The 24,859-nt window shown below is 37.9% G+C and overlaps 1 protein-coding gene across 3 annotated transcripts in view; it reads right to left on the reverse strand.

Annotated features, from left to right (window-relative positions):
- The window catches only part of LNPK (lunapark, ER junction formation factor), a 74,074-nt gene extending 52,276 nt beyond the window's left edge, over positions 1-21,798 (reverse strand). Inside the window, exons 1-5 of one of the 3 annotated variants that reach the window (XM_042994736.1) lie at positions 21,211-21,356; positions 14,753-14,845; position 13,598; positions 13,135-13,176; positions 11,922-12,109 (exon numbers count right to left, since the gene is read on the reverse strand). In XM_042994736.1, coding sequence (XP_042850670.1) covers positions 11,922-12,109; positions 13,135-13,176; position 13,598; positions 14,753-14,845; positions 21,211-21,341 — 455 coding nt within the window. In that variant the 5' untranslated portion in view covers positions 21,342-21,356. Of the gene's footprint in view, positions 1-11,921; positions 12,110-13,134; positions 13,177-13,597; positions 13,599-14,752; positions 14,846-21,210; positions 21,357-21,547 lie in introns of those variants that run through there. The other 2 variants (XM_007074547.3, XM_007074546.3) reach the window with 2 other exon arrangements.
- Between the last annotated feature and the right edge of the window lie 3,061 nt (positions 21,799-24,859).

The raw sequence follows: 24,859 nt of genomic DNA on the forward strand, positions 1-24,859 counted from the left end.
TGAGGATGCCCCAAAATTGTGAAATTACCTTTGTGTGCATAAGTGCATCCCTCTGGAGAGACCATTGTGTTCATCATTCTCAAAGAGGTTTATGAAGTCCCCAAAAGAAAACAAATTATAGATTTCTTCTTCTTAAGTAAGCATCAACCCCCAAAATTTGTCCACTCCCAGGTACTGAGGGAAAAGCACGTTTTACAACTCCAGCACACTGTACAAATGTAAGTTGTTACTCCTCCTCTATTATTTCACATTGGAAGGATCTTCTCTACTAAACAAAATAAGCTATCTGAAAGAAAAAGAAAACTTACCTTCAAATAAATATTTGATAAGTAAACCTGGCTAGACACCTCCTTTCAAAGATTTTATGAGGAGAATTCTTTAGGACTTACATTAGAATAAGACCTCAGATGATATTAAAAGGGAATCAAAGAATGATACTAATCACAAACTTGCTAAGATCATCTCTTAAATTCAATGTAAATATAGCAAAATACCTCTTTCTCCATAGAACATGGCAGAATAAGCATATAAACATTATTCACAATTTCATAAAAAAAAAATACATTGTATCTGGATTTACGTGACCTCTTCACTCTGAAATAGATCATTGCTATTCCTGGGAGTTCGCCTGCAAGGTAAGTCACCAGTGAACCCTGTCTCCTCGTAGCCACACCTTTATGTAGTCCTGTCTTACCGGTGTTGTTCTGTGTAACTAATAGAATATGGTGGAAGTGACAGTATGTCACTTCAAGATTACGTTATAAAGGACTGCAGCTTCCACGGTAGGCCTCCTCTTCCACTCCCCATCTTTCTCTCTCTTGGATTACTTGCTCTAAGAGAAGCCAGCTGGTATGATATGAGGAAATTCAGGGAACTCTACGGAAAGGCCCATGTGGCAAAAAATAGAGGTCTGTGGCAAATAGCCAGCAAAGAGAGGAGGCCTGCCAACAACTACGTGCGTTGAGCTCAGAAGTAAATTTTCCAGCCTTAGTTAAGCCTTGAGGTAACTGCAGCTCCAGCCAACAGCTTAACTGCAATTTATACATGAATAAAGACCCCGAGCTAGAACCACCCAAGTAATCTGCTCCCACATCCCTACCCCTCAGGAACTGTGAGAGATAATAAACATTTGTAGTTTTAGGCTACTAAGTTCTAAGAAAATTTATCACTACAATAGATAACCAATACATGCTTTTTATATTGTGCTGGTTCATTTTTATGATACAGACAACTACGTAAATACGAAAAAAGACATTATTGACAATGCTCGGTGTCTTTCTTTTTCGTACTTGGGTAGTTGTCTATATCATAAAAATGAAGGGAGAGGAGAAGGGAAAGGAGAAGGGAAAGGAGAAGGGAAGGGAAGGGAAGGGAAGGGAAGGGAAGGGAAGGGAAGGGAAGGGAAGGGAAGGGAAGGGAAGGGAAGGGAAGGGAAGGGAAGGGAAGGGAAGGGAGAGGAGAAGTTAAACGTACTTTTCACAATCTTCAAGGATCCTACAACAGAAAACTCTCATACTATTTCTCCATTACAAACCCACTGAAACAGTGCCAGCAGAGAGATGATATAGGAAAAAGAAAAAAGGATAGGAAAACAGAACACAGGACAAGGAATTGCAGAGATAGTGACAGAATTCTGTAAGAAATCAGTAAATTTTCTTAAATGGGTATTTTGAAAAAGCGTACATAATTTTCAAAGTGTAAAAACTGTAAGAATTGAAATGTATTTCTTTACTTCAAAATAAAACTCAGTAATCCCCCTTCGTGGACAATAGATTCTCCTTTTGGTTTTTATCAGAACTATTGCTGGAGAAAATGAACTATCAAACAATACATTTCCTTCAAGACTTAAAAAGGTAGAACACATAGTTTACCTTTAAGGCTAAATTAAATGAAATTCTTTTGTATTTTTAAAATGAAATTTAGGAAAAACAATAAGGTACTTCAAAAATCTATAAAATAAAGGTTTTTGCTCTCCTAATAATTAGATACAACTTATGAAAACAAAGCAACATATTTTGTGATGATACTAAAGATTTATTACTACTGACTCCTACTTAGAGAATAGTGGCATAATTCCCCTTTCCCTCTTCTCTCCTTAGAAATACTCCAAACAACAAGGAGAATAAAATACAAATTCTTGGGGCGACTGGGTGGCTCAGTCGGTTAAGTGTCCAACTTTATCTCAGGTCATGATCTCATGGTTTGTGGGTTCGAGCCCCATGTCCGGCTCTGTGCTGACAGCTCAGAGCCTGGAACCCCTTTTGGATTCTGAGTCTCCCTCTCTCTCTGCCTCTCCCCTGCTCACTGTCTCTCTTTCCTTCAAAAATAAATAAACATTTAAAAAATTTTAAAGAAAACACACAAATTCTTGTTCTGGTAAAATTAAGATATAGCTAAATCCAACTCCCAAAAGCCATGGAGATCATGAAGATTAAGAGTGCAAGCTGGGAAGGAAAACTGCTTATCTCACAAAGAGGGAGCAAGACAAACTTCTCAAAGTGGAAAAGCCTAAACCCCATGTTTATAACAAGAATAAGATAGAAGCGCCTGGGTGGCTCAGTTGGGATTCTCTCTCCCCCTCTCTCTCTGCCCCTCCCCACTTACACACTCTCTCCAAAAAAGAAAGAAAGAAAGGAGTAAGAAACACATGCTACATAGGCAGAAACTCCTCCATCTGGCTCCAGCAGTGAAACAGAGAAGGCAAGAGAGCTTAAAGAGAAATCATTCAGAAATGCCCTGTTTACAGAGGCAGTCAGTTAAGCCTCTGATTCTTGATTTTGGCTCAGGTCATGACCTCGCAGTCTGTCAGTTCGAGCCCTGTGTTGGGCTCTGTGCTGACAGCTCAGAGCCTGGAGCCTGCTTCAGATTCTGTGTCTTCCTCTCTCTCTGTCCCTCCACTGTTCACACTGTGTCTCTCAAAAATGAATAAATGTTAAAAAAAAAAAAAATTAGAAGTGCCCTGTTTACAAAGAACTTTGTTTCTATGGCAGCAGGGGAGAAAAGAAGTTTTGTTATTAGGAAAAAATATACAGTTGCCTAACCCTATTGGCTGGGAAAAATAAAAGCTGAGCAAATTAGCACATTAAATCCCGGATCGTAAGGAAAATTCTAGATAGCCTGGAATGTAGGAAGACATGCCCCCATACTCATACAACCTTCTACAAATAACTGGGCAAAAGTAAACATACCACATAGTTAGAAATTTATTTTTAAGTTAAAAAAAACACAAAAGCAAAATACAAAGTTATGTTTCAAAACCTAGGCCAACATCTTTCCTCTTAATAAATGTAAATGAGCTAAACTCACCGAGCAAAAGACTTTCAGACTGGAGCATAAAAACAAAACCCAACTCCATAACATAAACTAAAATCTAAAATTAAGAGTTTTTGAAAGCTGAAGATAATAAAACAAAGAGCAAAAGTATACTAGGCAAATACCAACAATACAAGAGTTGTATCTTAATACCCCACAAGGTTGAATTCAAGACCCCTCCCAAAAAAGGCTTAAACCAGAAAAAGATCATTTCATAGTGTTAAATATGATGCAATTCCTTTCCAACAAAAAGGGGCTAGAGCAACTGAACACCCATGTGCAAAATGAAAGAAAGAAGAAAAGAATCTCAACATGAACCTCACACCTCATACAAAAATTAACCCAAAATGACTTATGAACTTAAATGTGAAATGTTAGAAGAAAAAAAACAGAAAAAAAATAAATAAGAAAATCTTCAGAATCTATAGCCAGGGAAGGGTTCTTGATAACAAAACACAACCCATAAAAAGAAAAATTAATAAATTTTACTCTGCAAAAACCCTATTAAGAGAACAAAAAGACAAACTACAGACTGGGAAAAAATATTTGCAAACCATATGCCCAACAAATAACTTATATCTACAATATATAAAGAATTCTCGGGATGCCTGGGTGGCTCAGTCAGTTAGGCGTCGGACTTCACCTCAGGTCAAGATCTTGCGGTTCATGAGCCTGGTTCGAGCCCCACATCCAGCTCTGTGCTGACAGCTCAGAGCCTGGGGCCTGCTTTGGCTCCTGTGTCTCCTTTTCTTTCTATGCCCCTCCCCCATGCACATGCTTGCTCACGCGCTCTCTCTCTCTCTCTCTCTCTCTCTCTGTTCCTCAAAAATGAATAAACATTAAAAAAAAATTAAAGAATTCTCAGAACTCAACAGCAAAAAGACTAATAATCCAATCAGAAAAATAGAAGACATGAACAGATATTTCACAGAAAAGGAGATATAAATGGCAAGTAAACACATGAAAAGAAGTTTGACATCATTAGCCATTGGTGAAATGTGAATTAAAACCACAATGAAATATCACTACGTACCCATCAGAATGATCAGAATAGAAAATAGTGAAATATGAAATGCTGGCAAAGATGCAGAGAAACTAGATCATTTTTTAATATAATTTATTGTCCAATTGGCTTACATACAACACCTAGTGCTCATCCCAACAAGTTCCCTCCTCAATGCCTATCACCCGAAACTAGATCATTTATATGCAATCAGTGGAAATGTATAATGGTACATCTCCTCTGAAAAAACATTTATCAGTTTCTTATAAAACTAAACATGTATTTACCATATGCCTCAGAAATTACACTCTTGGACATATACCCCAAAGAAATGAAAACTTATGTTCTAATGCCTATATACAAATGTTCATAGAAGCTTTATTTGTAATAGCCAAAAACTGGAAGCTACCCAAATGTCCCTCAACAAGTGTATGGATAAACAACCGTGGTATGTCATTACCATGGAATACAACTCAACAATAAAAAAGAAACCATTGATACACTTAACATCTTGAATGGATCTCAAGAATATGCTAGATAAAAAAGAAAAAGGCCAGTTTCAAAAGGTTATATGCTACATGATCTCATTTTATAATTCTTGAAATAACAAAATTATAGAGATATAAAACAGATTAGTGGGTGGCAAGGATTAAGAAGGAGGCAGGTAGAGGAGAGTTGGTATGACTACAAAGGGGTAGCAAAAAGGAGCCTCATGGTCTTGTTTTTTTTTTCAATTTATTTATTTAAGTAATCTCTACACCCAACATGGGGCTCGAACTCACAACCCTGAGATCAACAGCCACATGCTCCACCAACTGAGCCAACCAAGTGCTCCCAGCTTTGTGGTTTTAGAACCGTTCTGGATCTGAATTGTGGGGAAGGGACATGAAGCTACACATGATAAAACTACATAGAAATGTAAAACACACACAAAAGAGTGCATGTAAAACTGGCAAAATCTGATAGGCTCTGTGAATTGAATCAATGTCAGTTTCCTGGTTGTGATATTTTACTGTACTCATACAAGATGTTACCACTGGGGAAGTCTGGGTAAAGGATGCATGGGACCTGCTTGCACACTTTCTCTCTCTCTCTCACTCTGCCCCTCTCCCCTGCTAGTGCTCTCTCTCTAAAATAAAAATAAATAAATAATAAAAAAAACTTTAAAAATAAGTAAAAACTTTTAATTAATGTATATACTATTTATTTATACACTATAGCAAACTTTTAATCAATGAAGTTTTATAATACATCTGATGCCTGGTAGACCTCTGCTTCTCATTCCTCTCCTTTTTTAGAATTATCAGGACTATTCTATGTGTTTATTTTTCCATTCAAAAGTATGGAATGAGTGTGCCAAGACCTTTAAAGTACTGTTGGTCAAAACTAAAAGGCAACCAACGGAATGGGAAAAGATATTTGCAAATGACATATCGGACAAAGGGCTAGTATCCAAAATATATAAAGAGCTCACCAAACTCCACACCCGAAAAACAAATAACCCAGTGAAGAAATGGGCAGAAAACATGAATAGACACTTCTCTAAAGAAGACATCCGGATGGCCAACAGGCACATGAAAAGATGCTCAACGTCGCTCCTTATCAGGGAAATACAAATCAAAACCACACTCAGATATCACCTCACGCCAGTCAGAGTGGCCAAAATGAACAAATCAGGAGACTATAGATGCTGGAGAGGATGTGGAGAAACGGGAACCCTCTTGCACTGTTGGTGGGAATGCAAATTGGTGCAGCCACTCTGGAAAACAGTGTGGAGGTTCCTCAGAAAATTAAAAATAGACCTACCCTATGACCCAGCAATAGCACTGCTAGGAATTTACCCAAGGGATACAGGAGTACTGATGCATAGGGGCACTTGTACCCCAATGTTTATAGCAGCACTCTCAACAATAGCCAAATTATGGAAAGAGCCGAAATGTCCATCAACTGATGAATGGATAAAGAAATTGTGGTTTATATACACAATGGAGTACTACATGGCAATGAGAAAGAACGAAATATGGCCCTTTGTAGCAACGTGGATGGAACTGGAGAGTGTGATGCTAAGTGAAATAAGCCATACAGAGAAAGACAGATATCATATGGTTTCACTCTTATGTGGATCCTGAGAAACTTAACAGAAACCCATGGGGGAGGGGAAGGAAAAAAAAAAAAAAAAAGAGGTTAGAGTGGGAGAGAGCCAAAGCATAAGAGACTTAAAAACTGAGAACAAACTGAGGGTTGATGGGGGGTGGGAGGGAGGGGAGGGTGGGTGATGGGGATTGAGGAGAGCACCTTTTGGGATGAGCACTGGGTGTTGTATGGAAACCAATTTGATGATAAATTTCATATATTGAAAAAAATAAAAATAAAAAAATAAAGTACTGTTGGTATTTTTAATGTGATCACACATTTTTAGATTAATTTAGGGAGAACTGATCTCATAATACTAAATCCTCCCATTAAAAAGTAAGATCTCTTAATTATGTCTCTGTACATAATTCTTTAAATGCAAAAATCTACCAAGTGAATAACTATCAATATTCAAATATCTGTCAATTGCAAAAGGGATGCTTGCAAAATGATTTCTTACCTACCAAAACCTCCTAGTAAAGATTATCCTTGAGTAAATATCAACAGATGTTCACAGAAACCTTCTTTAAGAGCCAACTATAGCTGATGCCAAAGTATAGAGATACTTTGTATTCTCATAAGATCACCATGAAAGAAATGTTAAACTTTCCTCAAAAGGCTACAAATTACGGAGCACCAGGGTGGCTCAGTTGGGACGACTTCAGCTCAGGTCATGATCTCAGGGTTCATGAGTTGGAGCCCCACATCTGGCTCTGTGCTGACAGCTCAGAGCCTAGAGCCTGCTTTGGATTCTGTGTCTCCTTCTCGCTCTCTCTGCCCCTCCCCCACTCACACTGTCTCTCTCTCTCTCTCTCTCTCTCTCTCTCTCTCTCTCTCTCGCAAAAATGAATAAACGGTAAAAAAAAAATTTTTTTTAAGGCTACAAATTATGCTTGCCAACCCTCCTGCTGGATTGAGGAAGTATCTTTTATCAGGGTTGGGAGGAGGGGGTGAGAGAGGAGGGGGAGTGAGAAGAAGGTGTTAAAAACTGTATAAGATCAAAGTCCTATCCTCAAATGACTTTAGATTTAAGTAGGAAAAAAAAACCATAAAAAATAGGGACAAGACCACCTTCTTCAGGTCCTTTGCTTAACTTTTTCCCCCCATAGCTCCATCTTAAGAGGAATTAAAAACAAACAAACAAACAAACAAACAAACAAAAACAGAAGGAAAATATAGCTGGGGCTCCTGGGTGGCTCAGTCAATTGAGCATCCAACTTTTTTTTTTTTTCCTTGAGTGTCCAACTCTTGATTTCAGCTCAGGTCATGATCCCAGGGTTGTGGGATCAAGCTTTACGTTGGGCTCCATGTTGAGCAGAAGAGCCTGCTTGAAATTCTCTCTCCCCCACCCTCCTCCCCACTTCCCAACTCATGCAGGTGCACACTCTCCAAGAAAGAAAGAAAGAAAGAAAGAAAGAAAGAAAGAAAGAAAGAAAGAAGAAAGGAAAAGAAAAGAAAGAGGGAGGGAGGGGGGAGAGAGGAAGAAAATATGGCTAAATCCTCTGAGAAGGTCAAGTTTTGTGCTAATAAGCCTCTGAAATGATCTTATAGAGAATGAGATTTCTAGAAAGTTATAATCTGGAAGAATAAGGTATCTAGGAGTAAAAGACTAAGACTGCCTGTAGAGTTAGTTAAGGATAGAGACAAAGTTTAATGGCTGTTCACTCTTAGAAAATGAACCAATTCCCAAGGTAATGCATATCTGCCAGCATAAGCAAGAAATATAAAATTTAAACTGCAATTTAAACCTTCCCTCATATTGGACGATAGCCATAATGATTCCAATGAAACAAATTCAGCATTTAGATTATAATTTGTTTCAGTAATAGTTGAAAAGATTAGGGATATAAATATACTATTGAATCTGAAAGGCAGAAAAATAATAGGTTGGGAATCATCCCAAGCTCCTCCCTATTACATCCTGAAAAGAAGATATGATAAAACATCAAAGCATCTTATACAGAGTATTGACATTCTATCATAAAAGATAACTTTAAGGTAGTTATGATTATGCAATATATGCTCATTCCTGAATCCATGACTGCTCTGTCCAGTAAAAGCATTTGGGAAATTTGGAACGCAGAAGTGCGTCACTTTCTGTAATATCAGGTAGATTGCTAAGCTTTATAATCAGTGTAGACTGTGATAAGTAAAACAATACATTTTATTACTAATTCTGCCTCCATTTCTTTAAGTAAACCCTGGTCCAGACCTCAAAACTTTTGTTTGCAAAGGAAAACGGTCCAGGCATAAGCTCAGGCAATAGCTCACATGAAAGAAAATGTCCTGTGGTAAGTCTTCTTTCTTTATACCACAGCATCCACTTTCACGTTGTTGTATTTTATTTCATGCTTTTTTGATTGCCATCAATCAGAAGGACAATTCTATTCTTTGTTTGATAACTGGTCTATGCTTCCAAAAGTGAAGAGCTCAGTGAAACAGAAGCTGCAGCAGTTGAGAACCAGGTCACAAATGTGAATGAGACAAAGTGAGAAATGGCTCTGAAGCTTAACAAACCAAGAAATACTAGATGCAGGTGATGCAGAACAGGCAGAAGGACACAGTAAGGACAATAAAGCCTCATACTCAAAAGAATAGAAAGATCAAACTGAAGAAATAAACATTTTTAAAGAAATTAAGTTTTTCTACTTTTATGAACAATTAGTATATATTTGCCAAAAAAAAAAAAGTCTTCTGCAGCATAGTAGCAGATCCAGTAGATCACAATTTGTGAACAGCCATTAGAATTAGCACAGTAAAGTTCCCTGTCATTCTTTTGCAACTAGATACAAATCTTTCATAATTCAAAAAAAAAAATCTATTTTTATATAATAATGGATGTCAAGTGAAGTGGGTTTGGGGGGGTTAAGTTTATTTATATATTTTTGAGAGAGAGAGAGAGAGAGCCCGTGCACATATGCAAGGGGGGGAGGGAGAGAGAAAGGGAGGGAGGGAGGGAGAGGGAGAGACAGAGAGAAAGAGAAAGGAGAGGGAGGGAGGGAAAGAGAATCCCAATCAGGCTCCACAATATCAGTACAGAGCCCCATTCAGGGCAAGAACTCACCAACCGTGAGACATCAAGAGTCAGACACTCAACAGACTAAGCCACCCAGGTGGCCCTCAAGTGAGTTTTTTTAAGTTTTTTAAAGATGTTTCAATCAAGTAAACATCACATCTATTCCCTTTCTAAATTTCTTTTCTCCCCTCTTTTAATGAAAAACTAGAAAGGAACGAGGGAAGGGGGCTCAGCATTATAAAATCCACTACTATACCTGGGATAAGAAGCATTCCAAAAGATTTCAAAAGAGAAAGAAAATGGCAGAGATGTTATTTCATAATATGCATGCACTCAATTTTTTATTCTTTTATCTACATATAAAAGCTAAAATTTTATGATCTCCCGGAGTTCCAATTTGAAATTATGTCCTGCACTACAGACTAAACAAATTTTTTTTTACTACAGCAGTCCCAAAGAAAGAGATCCTACACCCACCAAAAAACCTAAATATCACCGACTCCTCCTTTTCCATTACCTTCCATTTCCTCCCATCAAGTTGTCTCAGCTTTACTTCTGAAACACTGCTAAGTCATCTATTCATCTCCACTGCCACTGGGATGTCCCAATCCAGATGGATTTTTAGATTAAACTCCTATAACAGCACCCTAGCTGATCTGTTTCTATCCTTGTCCTCCTCTACTCAATCTCCACAGGCAGCACACATGAGCCTCTTAACTTAAATCTCATCATGCCATTCTTCCACTAAAACCTTTACAAGCTTCCCATTTCACCCAAAATGAAATTCAAACTCCTAGCACCAGGACCCTCCCATGATCCAGAACCTATCTGATTCTGCAAGCATACTTCCTATCACTCTCTCCATCACAGACCCTCAAATAAGTCATGCTCTCTTCCATTACACAGCCTTTGTATTTTCTGTTCTCTCTTCCTATAAAGATCTTCCCTTATCCATACCCCTTCTTAAAAATCTTCAATGACTTCCTATCACTCCTAGATTAAGTCCTAAACTCATTATCATGGACTATGAAGCCCTTAAGAAATATCCCTTGCCTAACTATCCAGACTTTCCCTATAATCCAGTCTTTGGCCTTCTTTCAATTCTTTAAACCTTCCACGGTCTATCCACCTCAGGGTCTTTATATATGCTGTTCCTTCTCCCTAACAGACTATCCACTCCCCTGTCACACCACCCTTAATACACATAATCATTCTTTGCATCTCAAACTCAAAGATCACTTTTCAGGGAGGCTATGGTAAGCAGAGTTCTAAAACTATCTCTCTCCCTCCCCAAGATTTCCATCCTCCAGTTATACAATCAAACAGTAATCTAGGTACTGCTGTGAAGGGACTTTGCAAATATAATTAAGTATTACTCAGATTTTAAGCAAGGGAGATTATCCTGGATTATCCTGGTGGGTCTAATATAATCAGTTAAACCCTTAAAGACAAAGCTTTCTCTGAGTTGAGGGCAGAATTGGAAGTCAGAGAGATACAGCACAAGTCAGCAAACAACCTGACTAAACCTTGAAGATTCTCCCCACAGAGACTCCAAATAAGATCCCGGTCCAGCTGATTGATTACTTTGATTTAGGCCTGCAAGACTCTAAGCAGAGAACCCAGTCAAGCCACCTGGATCTACACAAACTGTGATACAATAGATGGGTGTTGCTCTAAGCTGCTAAATTGGTGGCAACAATAGAAAATGAATACAAAGGCTCTTCCCTGACCCCCACCTCCATCCCAGACTGGGTTAGGGTCTCTGTTAAGTGTTTCCATAGCATGTGACACTTCTCTTTAGGATATTCATCATACTTACTAATTGATATATGCAGTCTAAAACCTATAGTCAAAGATTTTGTATTTTTGTATACCATACACCATTATAATCTAGTACCTACAAAATTGGTACCCATAAATACCAAGAATTGGTACCAATTTTTTATTCAATTGTCTCAAAAGTCAATCATTACACACTTTCAGTAAAGGCCTATATTATAAAATATTTCTATAATAAGGGTCAATTGCTTTATAGCAGTGACTAAGACAGGGGAAGAGAGATAGGATGAATGGAATATATTCGGAATTACTGGGTCAGTTGTTCTTTTTATTTTACAAACCCTCCCTCACTTACCACTACCCACAATCTGAGATGCCCACTGTATGCCCTATTACCCTAGGGAAGCATGATCATCTATTAGAGAATCACAAAAGATTCCCACCTAGAGTCATTATTACTAATGTCACTGAGTTAGATTCCTCAGATATGCAGAACTGTAAATTAAAGTTTAAAACAGTTGGTTTACTTTTTTAAAGAAATACTTTTCAAAATGAAAAACAAACAAACAAATTTACTCAAACTGAGACATTATTATTTCATACTAAAGAGAGACTTAATATATTTAAGCCATCTGGTCAAAAAAGAGGAAAAGTCAACTAAAAGAACAATTTACTTACATCAATGGGAAAGCAAAAAATGGAAGTGTCATGGCAAGTCTTGCTGTAAATTCATCAGGAAGATACCACAAGTATACAATTAAACATGTAAACAGATAGAGAATTGAAGAGTAGAGAATTAATCTTCCAACCCATAATTTTTGTAATCTCTGATTTTTTTCCCTAAATTCTTCCAATGCTTGAATTTCCTGTTAAGAGAGAATTATTCTATATTATTGAAGCGAATCTCAAATTTCATAAAGAAATCAAAATGTTAACAAAAAATTTTAACATTTTAGAGAGGTTATAAAGAAATAATTATTAAAAGTCAATGAAATATAATACCTTAATATTTTTAAGTAGAACATATGAAAAAGAAAATTTTAAATGAGGCTAAAAACATGAAATGCCTATTCTGACAAGTTACTCTTAAATGCAAAATTAAGATACTGTTTTTAACCTACCAAATTAGCAAAGATCAAGCATGAAATTGACATCAATAAATAGTATTTATTAAACTAAACAAGTAAAAATTCCCTTTTATAAGGTCTAAAAAAATCTGGCTATATAAAGAAAGAATGAATAAAAACTGGGGTGCCTGGGTGGCCCAGCTGGTTAAGCATCCGACTCTTGGTTTCAGCTCAAGTCATGATCTCACAGTTTCGTGAGTTCAGTGCTCCATGTCAGGCTCCGTGATGACAGTGTGGAGCCTGCTTGGGATTCTCTGTCTCCCTCTCTCTCTGCCCTTCGCCCACCTGGGCTGTCTCTGTCTCTCTCAAAATAAATAAATGAAATTAAAAAAAAAAAAAAAAAGGAATTAATAAAAATTAAAACAGTGACCCATACTAGATTCTTTCAATCTATTCATCACTCTTAATATTCCTAAGGAATAACCATTTTTGATAATATAAAGTAAAAAAAGCTGTGAAGTTTGTGTACTGATAAAAATTGTTGCAGACCACCTTATAATCTACTTTATCCTATCTGTAACATTGATTTATGCCATGCTATGCATCTAATTCCATTCTAACAGGTTCTATTGACACAGGCTTCTTAAGTCACTGATTCACTCTGAATTTTTTTGAAATAATGTAACATTAAAGTCCTCAGGCTTACTCTATATCATCTCTAATTCCCAAACCAGATCCAGTCTCCAAAATAATACGCATATACTATAATAATATTTATGTAATACCTAAAATGAATTAAAACACCCCAGAGCTAAAAAACATACCTTATCTATATTTTCCAGAACTTCTACAGTTGACGGTTTTGTCTGTTATAAAAACAGATGAGACATTAAAACTTGTTATTGCAAACTTAGATACATTTTGATTTATAAAATCATAAAAGAACATTTTAATTCAAAATTAAGCTTTTTCAAATATTGTTAAACAATGTATACTCCTATTTATTTATAAATAACATTTAGATTTAAATAAAAATTATAATTATAAAGAGAACTACGTAAGATTAAAGAAACAAGCATTTTCCTACTTTACTTTTTAGCCTGAGTACTTTTACTCTGATAGTTCATTTTTTACCATTCTTAATCCCAGAACATACTTTTATAGAGAAAAAGAAATTCTCCTCCAAGAAAAATTTTCTTAGACATGATTATTCAAAAGAACTCCTACATTAAAAAATTCAAGATTAAAGATGGTCTGATTTACTATTGCTAAAAGTTCATTTAGGACTCTGGAAGGAAGTCAAAATCAATAGGCTACCTTCATTCTGAATTCCTACGTTTCTGAAGATTAGATTTTAAAAAGGCACCTAAGAATACTTCATTATAGCAGAGCTTGTTTGTTAAAAATATTTTTTATACACCCCGAATAAAAACCAGCCAAAATGTCTCATACAACACTTGTGAAACCATTTACCAATTATGTACTCAATAATATAAGAGGATAATGAATATCAATTCATTGCAGTTCCCATAAGAGTTGTTAACATTAGGTTGAACCATATGAAATTGCTTTTTATGTAAGTCAAAACTGTTGAATATTGGTAATTTCATATGATTCAACCTAACAAAGACAAAGAAAAAATAGGCAAATTTGATCCTCAAGCAGAACTGTAATAGAGTTTTAAAGGAAAGAGCAAGGAGTCCATGGAATACCAAAACAAAGCAGTTTCAATAACAGTCCAAAAACTAGTATACCAAGCATTTCTAGGCTCCATTATTATACTAAAAAGGAATTAAAAATAAGCAAAGTAGTTTGTCTGAGATTACATTATCTCCTCTCATATTAGAAAAGAGCATATATTAATATATTTTATATTTTATAGTACTAAACTGGAGACACTTCCTCTAAAGCCTTAACCAATAAAATCAAACTACATTTCAAATTTTGTTTTAAGCCTCTAATTCCTAAAAGTATATCTAGTATAACTTCAGCAAATATTTATGACAAGCTTTAAGCAAAAAGAGATAGCCTGTAAAATCAGGTATTGTATAGCATACAACTATAATTTCAACCATTTCAACAATAATAATAGTTTCAACTACTTTTCAAATAAAATTGAAATGTAGGCAATATAAGGGAAAAAAGCTAGAAAAGATAGCTATTTTCACATGAATGAATAAACAAAAATAATTCATAAGTCAAAGTGAAACAATTATTTTAAACAGAGGCATTACATACCTACATGGCAAGCAGAACTATTAAAGTCCAAATATAATTCATAAGAATTATAATTCTTCTAATTCATAAGAAAAGGAAGAAAATTAAATAGAATTAGGGATAATATCAAGCTTTACTCAAGTCTATACTACAAAGGAGACTTTTACAAATAGGTTTATGTGACATTTTATATTAGACTAAGAACTGGCCATAAAGAAAAATAACTTACCTTCCACCGAGAAAATAATCCACCCATCTTTTATTTTTAGAAACTGGGCACAATGATAAATATCATCAATTGTCCAAAGGAATTCACAGCTAGAAAAAAAGCAAGTATTTAAAATTTTTAGGTTAAACACACAGCATACCCACTATAAAATATAAATGTTGCAATACTGCCAAAAAATAACATACAATACTAATTTCTCTGAACTCCACTTATGTGGAATTTTAATTTAGAGAGCCTTGGGATAGAGTCTACCCTTCAAGAAATCCCTTCTTCCAAATCAGGACATATTTAAAAGTAAAAATAAGCTGAAAAGGCTTTTAAATGGCAAGACATTTTAGCAGCGTATATTCATACTACTTTGCAATTTGCTGTTGTTTACAGTAGATCCCCTAATGTTGTAAGAAAAGTTTTATTAAACTACTTTCATTCCACACGCTTAAATACAATATCTCTATCATTCAGCTATCTACCAACTAAACTAGTTATTTGGAATTAGCATTTTACAATGCTTAGCATAACATTATTTTACAAGTAATGACAGAAAGCCAACTGGATTTTGAATAAGAAAATAAGGATTACAAAACTACCTGTGACCTTGAGCAAATCATTTATTGCTTCTGGAGCTTTAATTTTATTTTCTGTAAACTAGACTTACTATACCACCACTTTTCACAGGATAGCCTTCCTTACTACCATTTTACAGATAAGAAAATTAAGTGAAAAGACATTCAGCAATTTTCCCAATAGCTCAGAAGACACATGATTCAAAACCACTCTATCTTCAGACTTCTGGTCTGTTCACTACTGTTCCAACACCCAAATAAACATTCCTCTCTGAAACTGGGTCTAAGTCCCTCAAGTCAGTTGACCTTCATGTCAGTTAGTGTATATCTAATGTCCTTATTTCAGTCATTTTTCTAGTATTCTCAAATGTATTATAATATTACCATATGGATAAAAATGTATCAGCAAACTTAGGTTCTAAATCAATTTACCACTCAATAATTATATAAGTTTTTATTCTTTTAAGTTGAAAGAGTAAAAATATACTTTCAAATTTACATACTTTTATCAGGTGTAGTTATATACTGCCAATGTATAAAACTACTTCATTTCCACACACAAAAAAAAAGTTAGGCCATAATTCTTACATTTTTTAAAACCATTAATGTAATCACAAAATAATACCAGTACCAAGTAAATACATTCACTCTGCGACACTATTTATAGACTGGAATTAGCATAAGGCATACCCATCTTGGACTTTCTTGGGTAGAGAAGTAACAAAGAGCCTAATTATGAAATACTTTCACTTACAGAGCGATTTCTAGTACCAGATATACCAATAATCTGTCCTGAAATTTTCTGGTGTTTATAAATATAATGAATGTTATCCGCCACATTTAAGTTGCAACCTAAATATTATTAATCCTTCAATATTAACTAAGTATTCAAATTTCTAAAGTGCAGTTTTAGGAAATCCTGGAACTTTAATGAATAAAAGTATAAATTTCTCAGTTAAAACATTAAATAGATCTCAAAACCTTCTGAAGATGCTAAAAATACTAAGAAAGGTGACGGGGTGGGGGTGGATTTACATGAGCCACTTAACTTGGTATTTTCAAAGTATATAGTAATTCTCTACTATTCGGGAATTAATTGTACGCTGTCAAGCACAGTGTTTTGCACACAACCGGTCTACACGTTTTGGTTTCTAACAATTATATGCCTCCAAGTTAAGTTTGCAGCCATCACAAGTCAGGATTTTTAATACTTAAAAGTAATCACAGGGGTGTGTGCTGGCTCAGTTGGTAGAGCATGGGACTCCTGATCTTGGGGTCATGAGTTTGAGCCCCATGTTGGAGGTAGGGTTTACTTAAAAATAAATAATTCTTTAAAATAACATTGAAAAAAAAAGTAATGACAACAATAAAGATAGCAGTTAAATATTTGGTAAGTACTGCTATTTCTCTAGGAAACCCTAAAGCAAACGCCTTACATGACTTTTATTATTTAGATACTACTATCATCCCATTTTACAAATGTTGGAAACTGAGGCTAGGGAAGTAAAGTAATTTGGTCCCAAAAATACTACGTAGCAGAGCCAGACACAGCATTTTAGTTTTGGCTTTTTATGAAGAAACTAGTTATTCCCAGTAACACAAAATCAGAAACAAAGTCTGCTTTATATAAATTAGATTGGAATATTTATACATAAAATATATGAAAGCACCTCTGACATTCTCAAATAGCTGGTAAACAGAGCTACTGCAGTGGAAAGTAAGTTATAAACACAAGAGACAGTGTTGGTACAGTGGATCATGTAGCCCACGTCTGATTAAATCTGAATGTTTAAATCTGCATGGAAGAGAAGCTAAATGATTTGCCAAATCGTTTTGGCAGCTAGCTCTAGTTAGGGGCAGAACTGATACTAGAAGTCTGCAAGCACTGCTTTTACTTTTTTACTGAATATCACTTCTTAAGTAAGCATAATATGAAATATATGCATAATGTTGCAATTAATATCAATTATTTGCTTGGAGAACTGTTATGGTGTTAATGAAATAAACTATGAGATTTCTGAAGCAGAGTATTCTGCTTTAGAATTTGTCCTCGAAAACAACATGATGGTAAATAGTCATTAAATGTCATATCCATGCTTTCAGGGTCATAATCAAAGAATGAGTCAACACTCATTGTTCCAGCAATTTTCCTATCAAATTCCAGTATTTGTTTAAGAAGCTGATTTACTATGGGGCACCTTGGTGGCTCAGTTGGTTAAGCGTCGGACTTCAGCTCAGCTCACATAATCTCATAGTCTGTGAGTTCAAGCCCTGCATCAGGCTCTGTGCTGACAGCTCAGAGGCTGGATCCTGCTTCAGATTCTGTCTCTCTCTCTGCCCCTCCCTGCTCACACTCTGTCTCCCTCTCAAAAATAAAATAAAAACATTAAAAAATTAAAATAAAAAAAGAAGCTGATTTGCTATAATACACAACTAATGGTAGTACTTTCCATCAGATATGAAAGCATAACAAAATTAAGTAAATCAACTCTTTATAGCTTTCATTTCATACCTCTTCTGTTTTCCAACTCTTTTTCCCTCCTTGCCATACTCCAATTCCTGTAGCCCATTACTTACTATGACACCTTGGGCAAATAAGCTATTTAATGTCTCAGTTACTCAGTATCTTCATCTGCAAAAGAGGGATAGTTAAGGACCCTCTTTAAATGTTGAAAGGCTTGGGGCACCTGGGTGGCTCAGCCGGTTAAGCGACCAACTTTGGCTCAGCTCAGGTCATAATCTCACAGTTTGTGGGTTCAAGCACCACATCCGGCTCTGTGCTGACAGCTCAGAACATGGAGCCTGCTTCGAATTCTGTGTCTCCCCCTCTCTCTCTGCCCTTCCCCAACTTGTGCGTGCACACACGCGCTCTCTCTCTCAAAAATAAACATTAAAAAAAATTTTTTTAATGTTGAACGGCTTGAATGACACAATGCATTCTAAAGTATTTATAGCAGTGTCTAACACATAAATAATTCCTCAATATAAATTGTTTTTACTGCTGTGGTCATTGCTATTTCCTAATCCATCTCTTCCAACAAATGGAAAATACATGGGAAGCAAATAACTACCATTTCTTTCAGAAGCATAAATCAATGTTTGCCCTTGAGTGGACAGATGGCTCAATCTCAAGTGGCTTGTCCCCAAGAACTCTTCCATAAATGTGTACGGTCTCTTTCCACTCTGATATCACAGTGGAACCTGACATGACCTTAAGAGCTGGGTGCATCTAATGTGTTTTCCAGTAAGTAATTATGCCCACCATATTATTTCAATGTTTTGAATGTTCAATGTTAACTGATATTCACACTCAGGTTTGGGTGTCAGAATTTAAAATCCTGGGTCATGTCATTCTTAAATTCTCAGCTTACTTCAAGTCATATTAAAATAATGGAGTAGGGGCGTGGCTCAGTAAATTGAGCATCCAACTCATAATTTCAGCTCAGATCATGATCCCAGGGTCACAGAATCGACCCCCGCTAGGGCTCTGCGCTGAACATGGGGCCTGCTTAGGATTCTCTCTCTCCCTCTCCCTCTCCCTCTCTCCCTCTCTCTCTGCTCCTCTCCCCCTCCCCCCAAAAATAATTAATTAATTAATTATTTTAAATAATGGAAGGGTGCCTGGGTGGCTCAGTTGATTGAGTGACCAACTTTGGCTCAGGTCATGATCTCTTAGTTTGTAAGTTGGAGTCCCACATTGGGCTTGCTGCTGTCAGCGTCGAGCCTTCTTGAGATCCTATGTCCCCCTCTCTCTGCCTCTCCCCACTGGCATTCTCTCTTCTAAAAATAAATAAACATTTCAAAAAAAATTTTTAAATAAAATGAAAAAAATAAAGGAGTAAAAAAGATCTGGATTCCAAATATGGCTCAACCACATACTAGCAATGTGATCTTAGGTAAATTAAACTCTCTAAACCTCAGTTTCCACATCTGTAGAGTGGTGAAGATATCTGCACTTTACAGAATTATTGTATGAATTAAGTGAAATGATGTATCACCTGACACAGTGTCCAACTAGTATGCACATAATAAACTGTAGCCACTATTATTACTATTATCAGAAAGCAATACTCCTCATACAAACACCTTTCTTTCTAAACTCATAAAGTATCTGTTTTCATCATTTTAAAATGGGAAAAATAAGTTACAGTTTGTATTTTAACTGAAAATGTTTTGCTTCCATTTACTTTAACATTAAAAAAATAAAACAACATATCCTGCAGGTTCTTCCATTAAAATAATCTTGCAGGCCTTTAACAGCAAAGCAAGTTAACTTTTATATTTATCAACTTCCAAACCTAAGTGGAAACTATTCCGTCACCATCAACAGTACCTCTATTTGTACTATTCAGTTTAAGCTTAAGAGTGATTTGTTCTAGAACTCTAACTTTCAAATATCCTAGCTAAAGGCAATTCTGAAATATACCAAACCACCACATTTATTGCTCAAAAATAAAATTACTGAAAAGAGGTACACCTCTAAAAGTAACTTTACTACACGTTGATTAATTCTGGTGTTCATGGTAAGTTGATGTTCATTCTGAACTAACTTCCAAGAAGTGACTATGTTTAATATGGAAAGGTTTCTAATATTAAATCATACCTGTTTGACAGTCATAAGACTTCTTTTCTTACATTCTCTCTCAAGTTAATATATAATCACCATGTAACTTGATTAACAGTGTTGGACTGATCTTAGTAGATGACAGAGAAACTTAAAATTCTAATTTTAAAGGCACCATTCTTGTTTTTAAAAACGTGCTCAAAATCAACTTCCTCCTAAAATGGAACTATGGGGGCTGCTGAGAACAAGAGATTAGCATTCCCTGCCAGTTTGAACATATGCCTGAAGCCAAGCTCACTCAGATGCACACACACTGCTGTGAACAGGGTCATTTCTGTCAACGGTGACACCCAAGCCAGAGAGAAAGGAGAAAACAATTGACACAAACCAGAAGCCAACTGGTAAAAAAGCAGAACATGGAAAATTCAATGAGTCACCAGTTTTATTACCGAGAGGGCACCATCAGCAAAACTGAGTTCACCAATCACAGCTCTCAATACCCATACCCACTATTAAAAAAATTAAACTATTTTCTTTAAATAGTTTATTTGTAAGTAATCCCCACACTCAATGCGGGGCCCAAACCCATAACCTCGAGATCAAGAGTCGCAGGCTCCGCCCAACCCAGGCACCCCCAAGAAATAAACTATGGATGTAGTTTAGATTTGCTCTTCTCCTCCCGCTGCGCCCAAGACACCTACGCAACCTCTCCCTGCCCTCCAGCCTTACACCGCCCACCGTCCCTCAAATAAGGACAACGGTTGTAGAGAGGCTTCTCTAAGCAGCACACAATCCACGCCCACATGGCTGGGCCGAGCAGCATGACACTGACAGTTTTCGATCCCTCCCAATCTGTCCAATTCGTGGCGCCTCCGCACAACTCAGAGAAAAAAAAGAGAGACAGAACACTCAAGGCGACAGCTTAGCTTAGGGTAGAACCTTCGGACCCTTCGTCTCGACATAGGCGGGCCAAAGAGCCGATGCTCAGCTCAACCCAGACACCCACACCGGAATCTGAGAACAAGGCGGGGAAACCACCTCCCCTTCGCGGGGATAGGTGGGGGGAAGGGGTCTCTAGCACTCCAGAGTCAGCCCTGCCACTTGGCTGGGAAATCAAGAGGAGCAGGAGGCGATGTTGGTTAGCGCGCAGCCCGGCGGGAGTTTGACTAGCCGCCGCCGCAGAGCTCTTAGGCCACTTGGCATGAGGCGGGGGCGCCTGGGAGACGCAAGCGGGGGAACCGGGAGCGTATCTCCCAGGGAAAAGCTCGGCGCGCTTCCCCTTTGCCGAGCCCCCCACCCCCAGTTGCCTTCATTTTAAGCGTTCTACCTGCAAGAAGCGGGCAAAGCCCGGCGCTTGTGTCCACGTCTGCCAGCTTCGGCGGCCACCGCGCAGCCTGCCTCCCGAGCAGGCAGCAGCCGCCACTGACAGAGCGATGGGCCCGGCCAACTCCTTCCCATCAAACCCCGCGCTTCCGCCGCCGGCCAATCGGCGCCGCGGCCGGCGCGCGCCGCTCCCCGGTCACGTGACTGTGACCTGAGCGGACAGTTGGGGCGGGCCAGTCCGGCGGTTGGCCGGAGGCCTCCTGTCCCTGTGGCTTCCGCGGCTAAGCAGGGTGCTCTTCGTCGTGTCTCAGGGGTATACTGCCATTTATTATGAGTCTTACCAATAGCGGTTACTTCTTACTCGTCCTCTGCCCCCGGTTCTCTTGAAGCCTGTTCTGCCGAGTCTCACTGGAGAAGGAGAACCCCGAAATTGGTCCTGGTGGTCCTAGACCGGCCGCGGGAGAGACGAGTGCGGTTGAGGGTGGAGGCGGCTGTGTCTGGAAAGGACTCCGCCTTGAGGAGTCCCAGATCAGCTGTCATCCAGCCGGCAGCAGTGCGAGTGCTGAGAAGAGGCCAGTTCCCAAGCCAGTGGAGAAAATTCAGCCTAGACTCCAGGAGTGCTTGGGGCTCTTATCACCCATGGACGTCAAAAAGGGTCATTTGATGACAGGACGCTTACCTCACCCGTGTGTGGTGAGCTTCAAATGGCACATGATGTTGATTTCAAACCCATGTATGGCAGAAGCTGAGTTTTCTATTTCAAAACTCTTACCTCCAGGATACTCCCTTCACAGGTCGTGATACGTGGGCCCACGAATAAACCACCCAGGCTGCATTCACCTCAGATTTGAAACACTGGCTAAAGAGCAGTTTCCTAGTCAACTGGAAATGACAAGTCCCAATAAGGAAAGATACTTGAACCACACAAGATAACGATGGAGAAGGGTAGAAAAGCAAGCCAAAGCCTTGGTCAGTGTTTTATCTCCGTGACATGTTTTAACCCTTTGTGCAAACATTTTTCGTGGGATTTTTTTTTTTTTTTTTTTTTTTTTTTTGTTACATAGGCTTTTGAAAACAATGTTTTCAAAGGGGAACTCTCTTTCACTGGTGGTGGGAATGCAAACCGGTGCAGCCGCTCTGGAAAACAGTGTAGACGTTCCTCAAAAAATTAAAAATAGAACTACCCTATGACCCAGCAATAGCACTGCTAGGAATTTACCCAAGGGATACAGGAGTGCTGATGCATAGGGACACTTGTACCCCAATATTTATAGCAGCTCTTTCAACAATAGCCAAATTATGGAAAGAGCCTAAATGCCCATCAACTGATGAATGGATAAAGATGTGGTTTACATGTGCAATGGAATACTAGTTGGCAATGAGAAAGAATGAAATCCTGCCTTTTGCAGCAACATGGATGGAACTGGAGGGTATTATGCTAAGTGAAATAAGTCAGGCAGAGAAAGATACCATATGTTTTCACTCATGTGGATCTTCAGAAACTTAACAAAAGACCATGGGGGGAGGGGGGGAAATACAGTTACAGAGAGAGGGAGGCAAACCACAAGAGACTCTTAAATACTGAGAACAAACTGAGGTGGGATGGGGGAGAGGGGAAAATGGGTGATGGGCATTGAGGAGGGCACTTGTTGGGATGAGCAGTGGGTGTTGTAAGGAAGCCAATTTGACAATAAATTATATTAAAATAATGCTTCCGTGATTTTTAAAGACTAATTGTTTGTGCTATATTTAAACTTTGACAATGCAAACAAATAATGTAAAGTAACAAACTGAACATAGGATCTAGTTGGTAAGAATAAAATCTTACACTGGAAGCTACCAGATAATTCACTGTGGAATCGCTTGTCCTAACTTACAGCTTTTTAAGCTTGAAAGGATGACGGGAAGGGAACCCAAGTTTACTTCTTGTGTACTATGGGTCAGGCACTTTACAAATCTAGAAGAAAATGAAACATTTCATTTATTTTGATATAGAAATTAAACCATTTTGATTTTCATCCTATGCTATTTCAAAGTATATTTTTTAAAGGCCTATGCAGTTATGCAAATATATCTCCTCACCTCAGGAATATATTTTCCTAAGATAACAGGGAAGAAATGTTCTCCACTTGCTAATGGTTTGTTCTCTAGTTTTAACTGGGCCATCAAAGTCTGTTGTAAAGGGGGGAGGGGAGACCAGAACTAGATGGTTGCCAGTGATCCCAAATCTAATCCTGAGACAAAATTCCATAGGTAATTGCCCTAGAAGAGGAGAGGCTTGACCTGGCAAGGGGAGGGAGAGATGTATTGAATCCTTAACTCTTTTCATTGAACAACTTTGTAAGGTAAATATCATTTTTCAAATGAGGAAATTGAATAGAAATATACCGTTGAAGCTAGCATTATACCACTGCCTCCTTTATATTATGTGATGAAGGTTTGTCAGGCACAGCGAGGGAAGATACTAGAAGCAGAGAAATCAACATATGCACTATATCAGGGTCACACCCAATATTAGGGACAAGACCATGTGTTAAGTGTAAGGATACAGAAACAAATAAAATAGCTTCCCTGAAGCAATTGATACTAGCGAGAGAAACCTTCACAAAAATAAGCAAAAAAATACAATATAGGGTAAATAAGTGCTATGATCGAGGCAAATGTTCAGGAGTTGGAAAATGATAAAGCAACAGCAGCCAGAGGGGAAACGGGAAAGCCAATGAAGGTGGTGCTTTAGTGGAGTCCAAATATTAAAGAATTATTCCTTACTAATCCTAAAATAGTCCTAGAGTCTAGGTAGTGAATAGAGTCTAGTAATAGAGTCTAAGGAAGTGAAATCAGAAAAACACTAGAGAAGATGACCAAGGAAACAAACTACTCTAGGCAAAAGAATGCTAAAAGGCCTAATTCAACAAATAAGTAAACCACATTTCATTCAAGAACTAAATGAAAGTTGCAAGGGGTGAGTACCAGGAGGGCTTACAATAGAGTCACTCATTGAACTGGGCAGAAAGGTTAGGGAAGGCTGCCTTGAGGAAGTCACACTGGAGTGGAGATCTGAAGGATGAGATACTGAGGAAAGGAGAAAAGAAAACAAGGAACATCATGCGTAAAAACCTTTGTCAGAGGGGAAACATTGCAAGCCTGAGGGACAGATCAATGTGGCTAGCACATAGATTGCAGAAGAGAGTGCTACAGTATGAAACGGGAGACCAGACTAAGCAGGACCTTGTTGACCACACTGAGAACCTTCATCCTTTTCTTGAGAAGCAGAGAGGGGATTTAACCTGATCAGGTCTGTATTTTGAAAAAGATCATTCCAGCTGCAATGTGGGGATATGGACAATTAGGATCCACGGGTGGTAGTTACTGTTGGTGGTGGTACAACCCGATTGGGATGGAAACAAGGAGATGGAGACAGGTGGGGAAAATGGAGCAATTTAGGAAGTAAAATGGGAGACTTCGGTGATGGATGTATATACGGTGGGGTGGACTGGGGATTGAAAGAAAGGAAGGAGTCTGAGATGATGGGATCTCTGGTAGGCCCAGTGGGTGGATAGTAACGATCCCCAGTGAGATATGGGGAACATTGGAAGGCAGTTGGGTTTGGGGGGTAGATGGTGATTTCAATTTGAACATGTTGAGTTGAAGAT

Source organism: Panthera tigris, chromosome C1 (assembly GCF_018350195.1).
Source record: "Panthera tigris isolate Pti1 chromosome C1, P.tigris_Pti1_mat1.1, whole genome shotgun sequence".
NCBI lineage: Eukaryota > Metazoa > Chordata > Mammalia > Carnivora > Felidae > Panthera > Panthera tigris.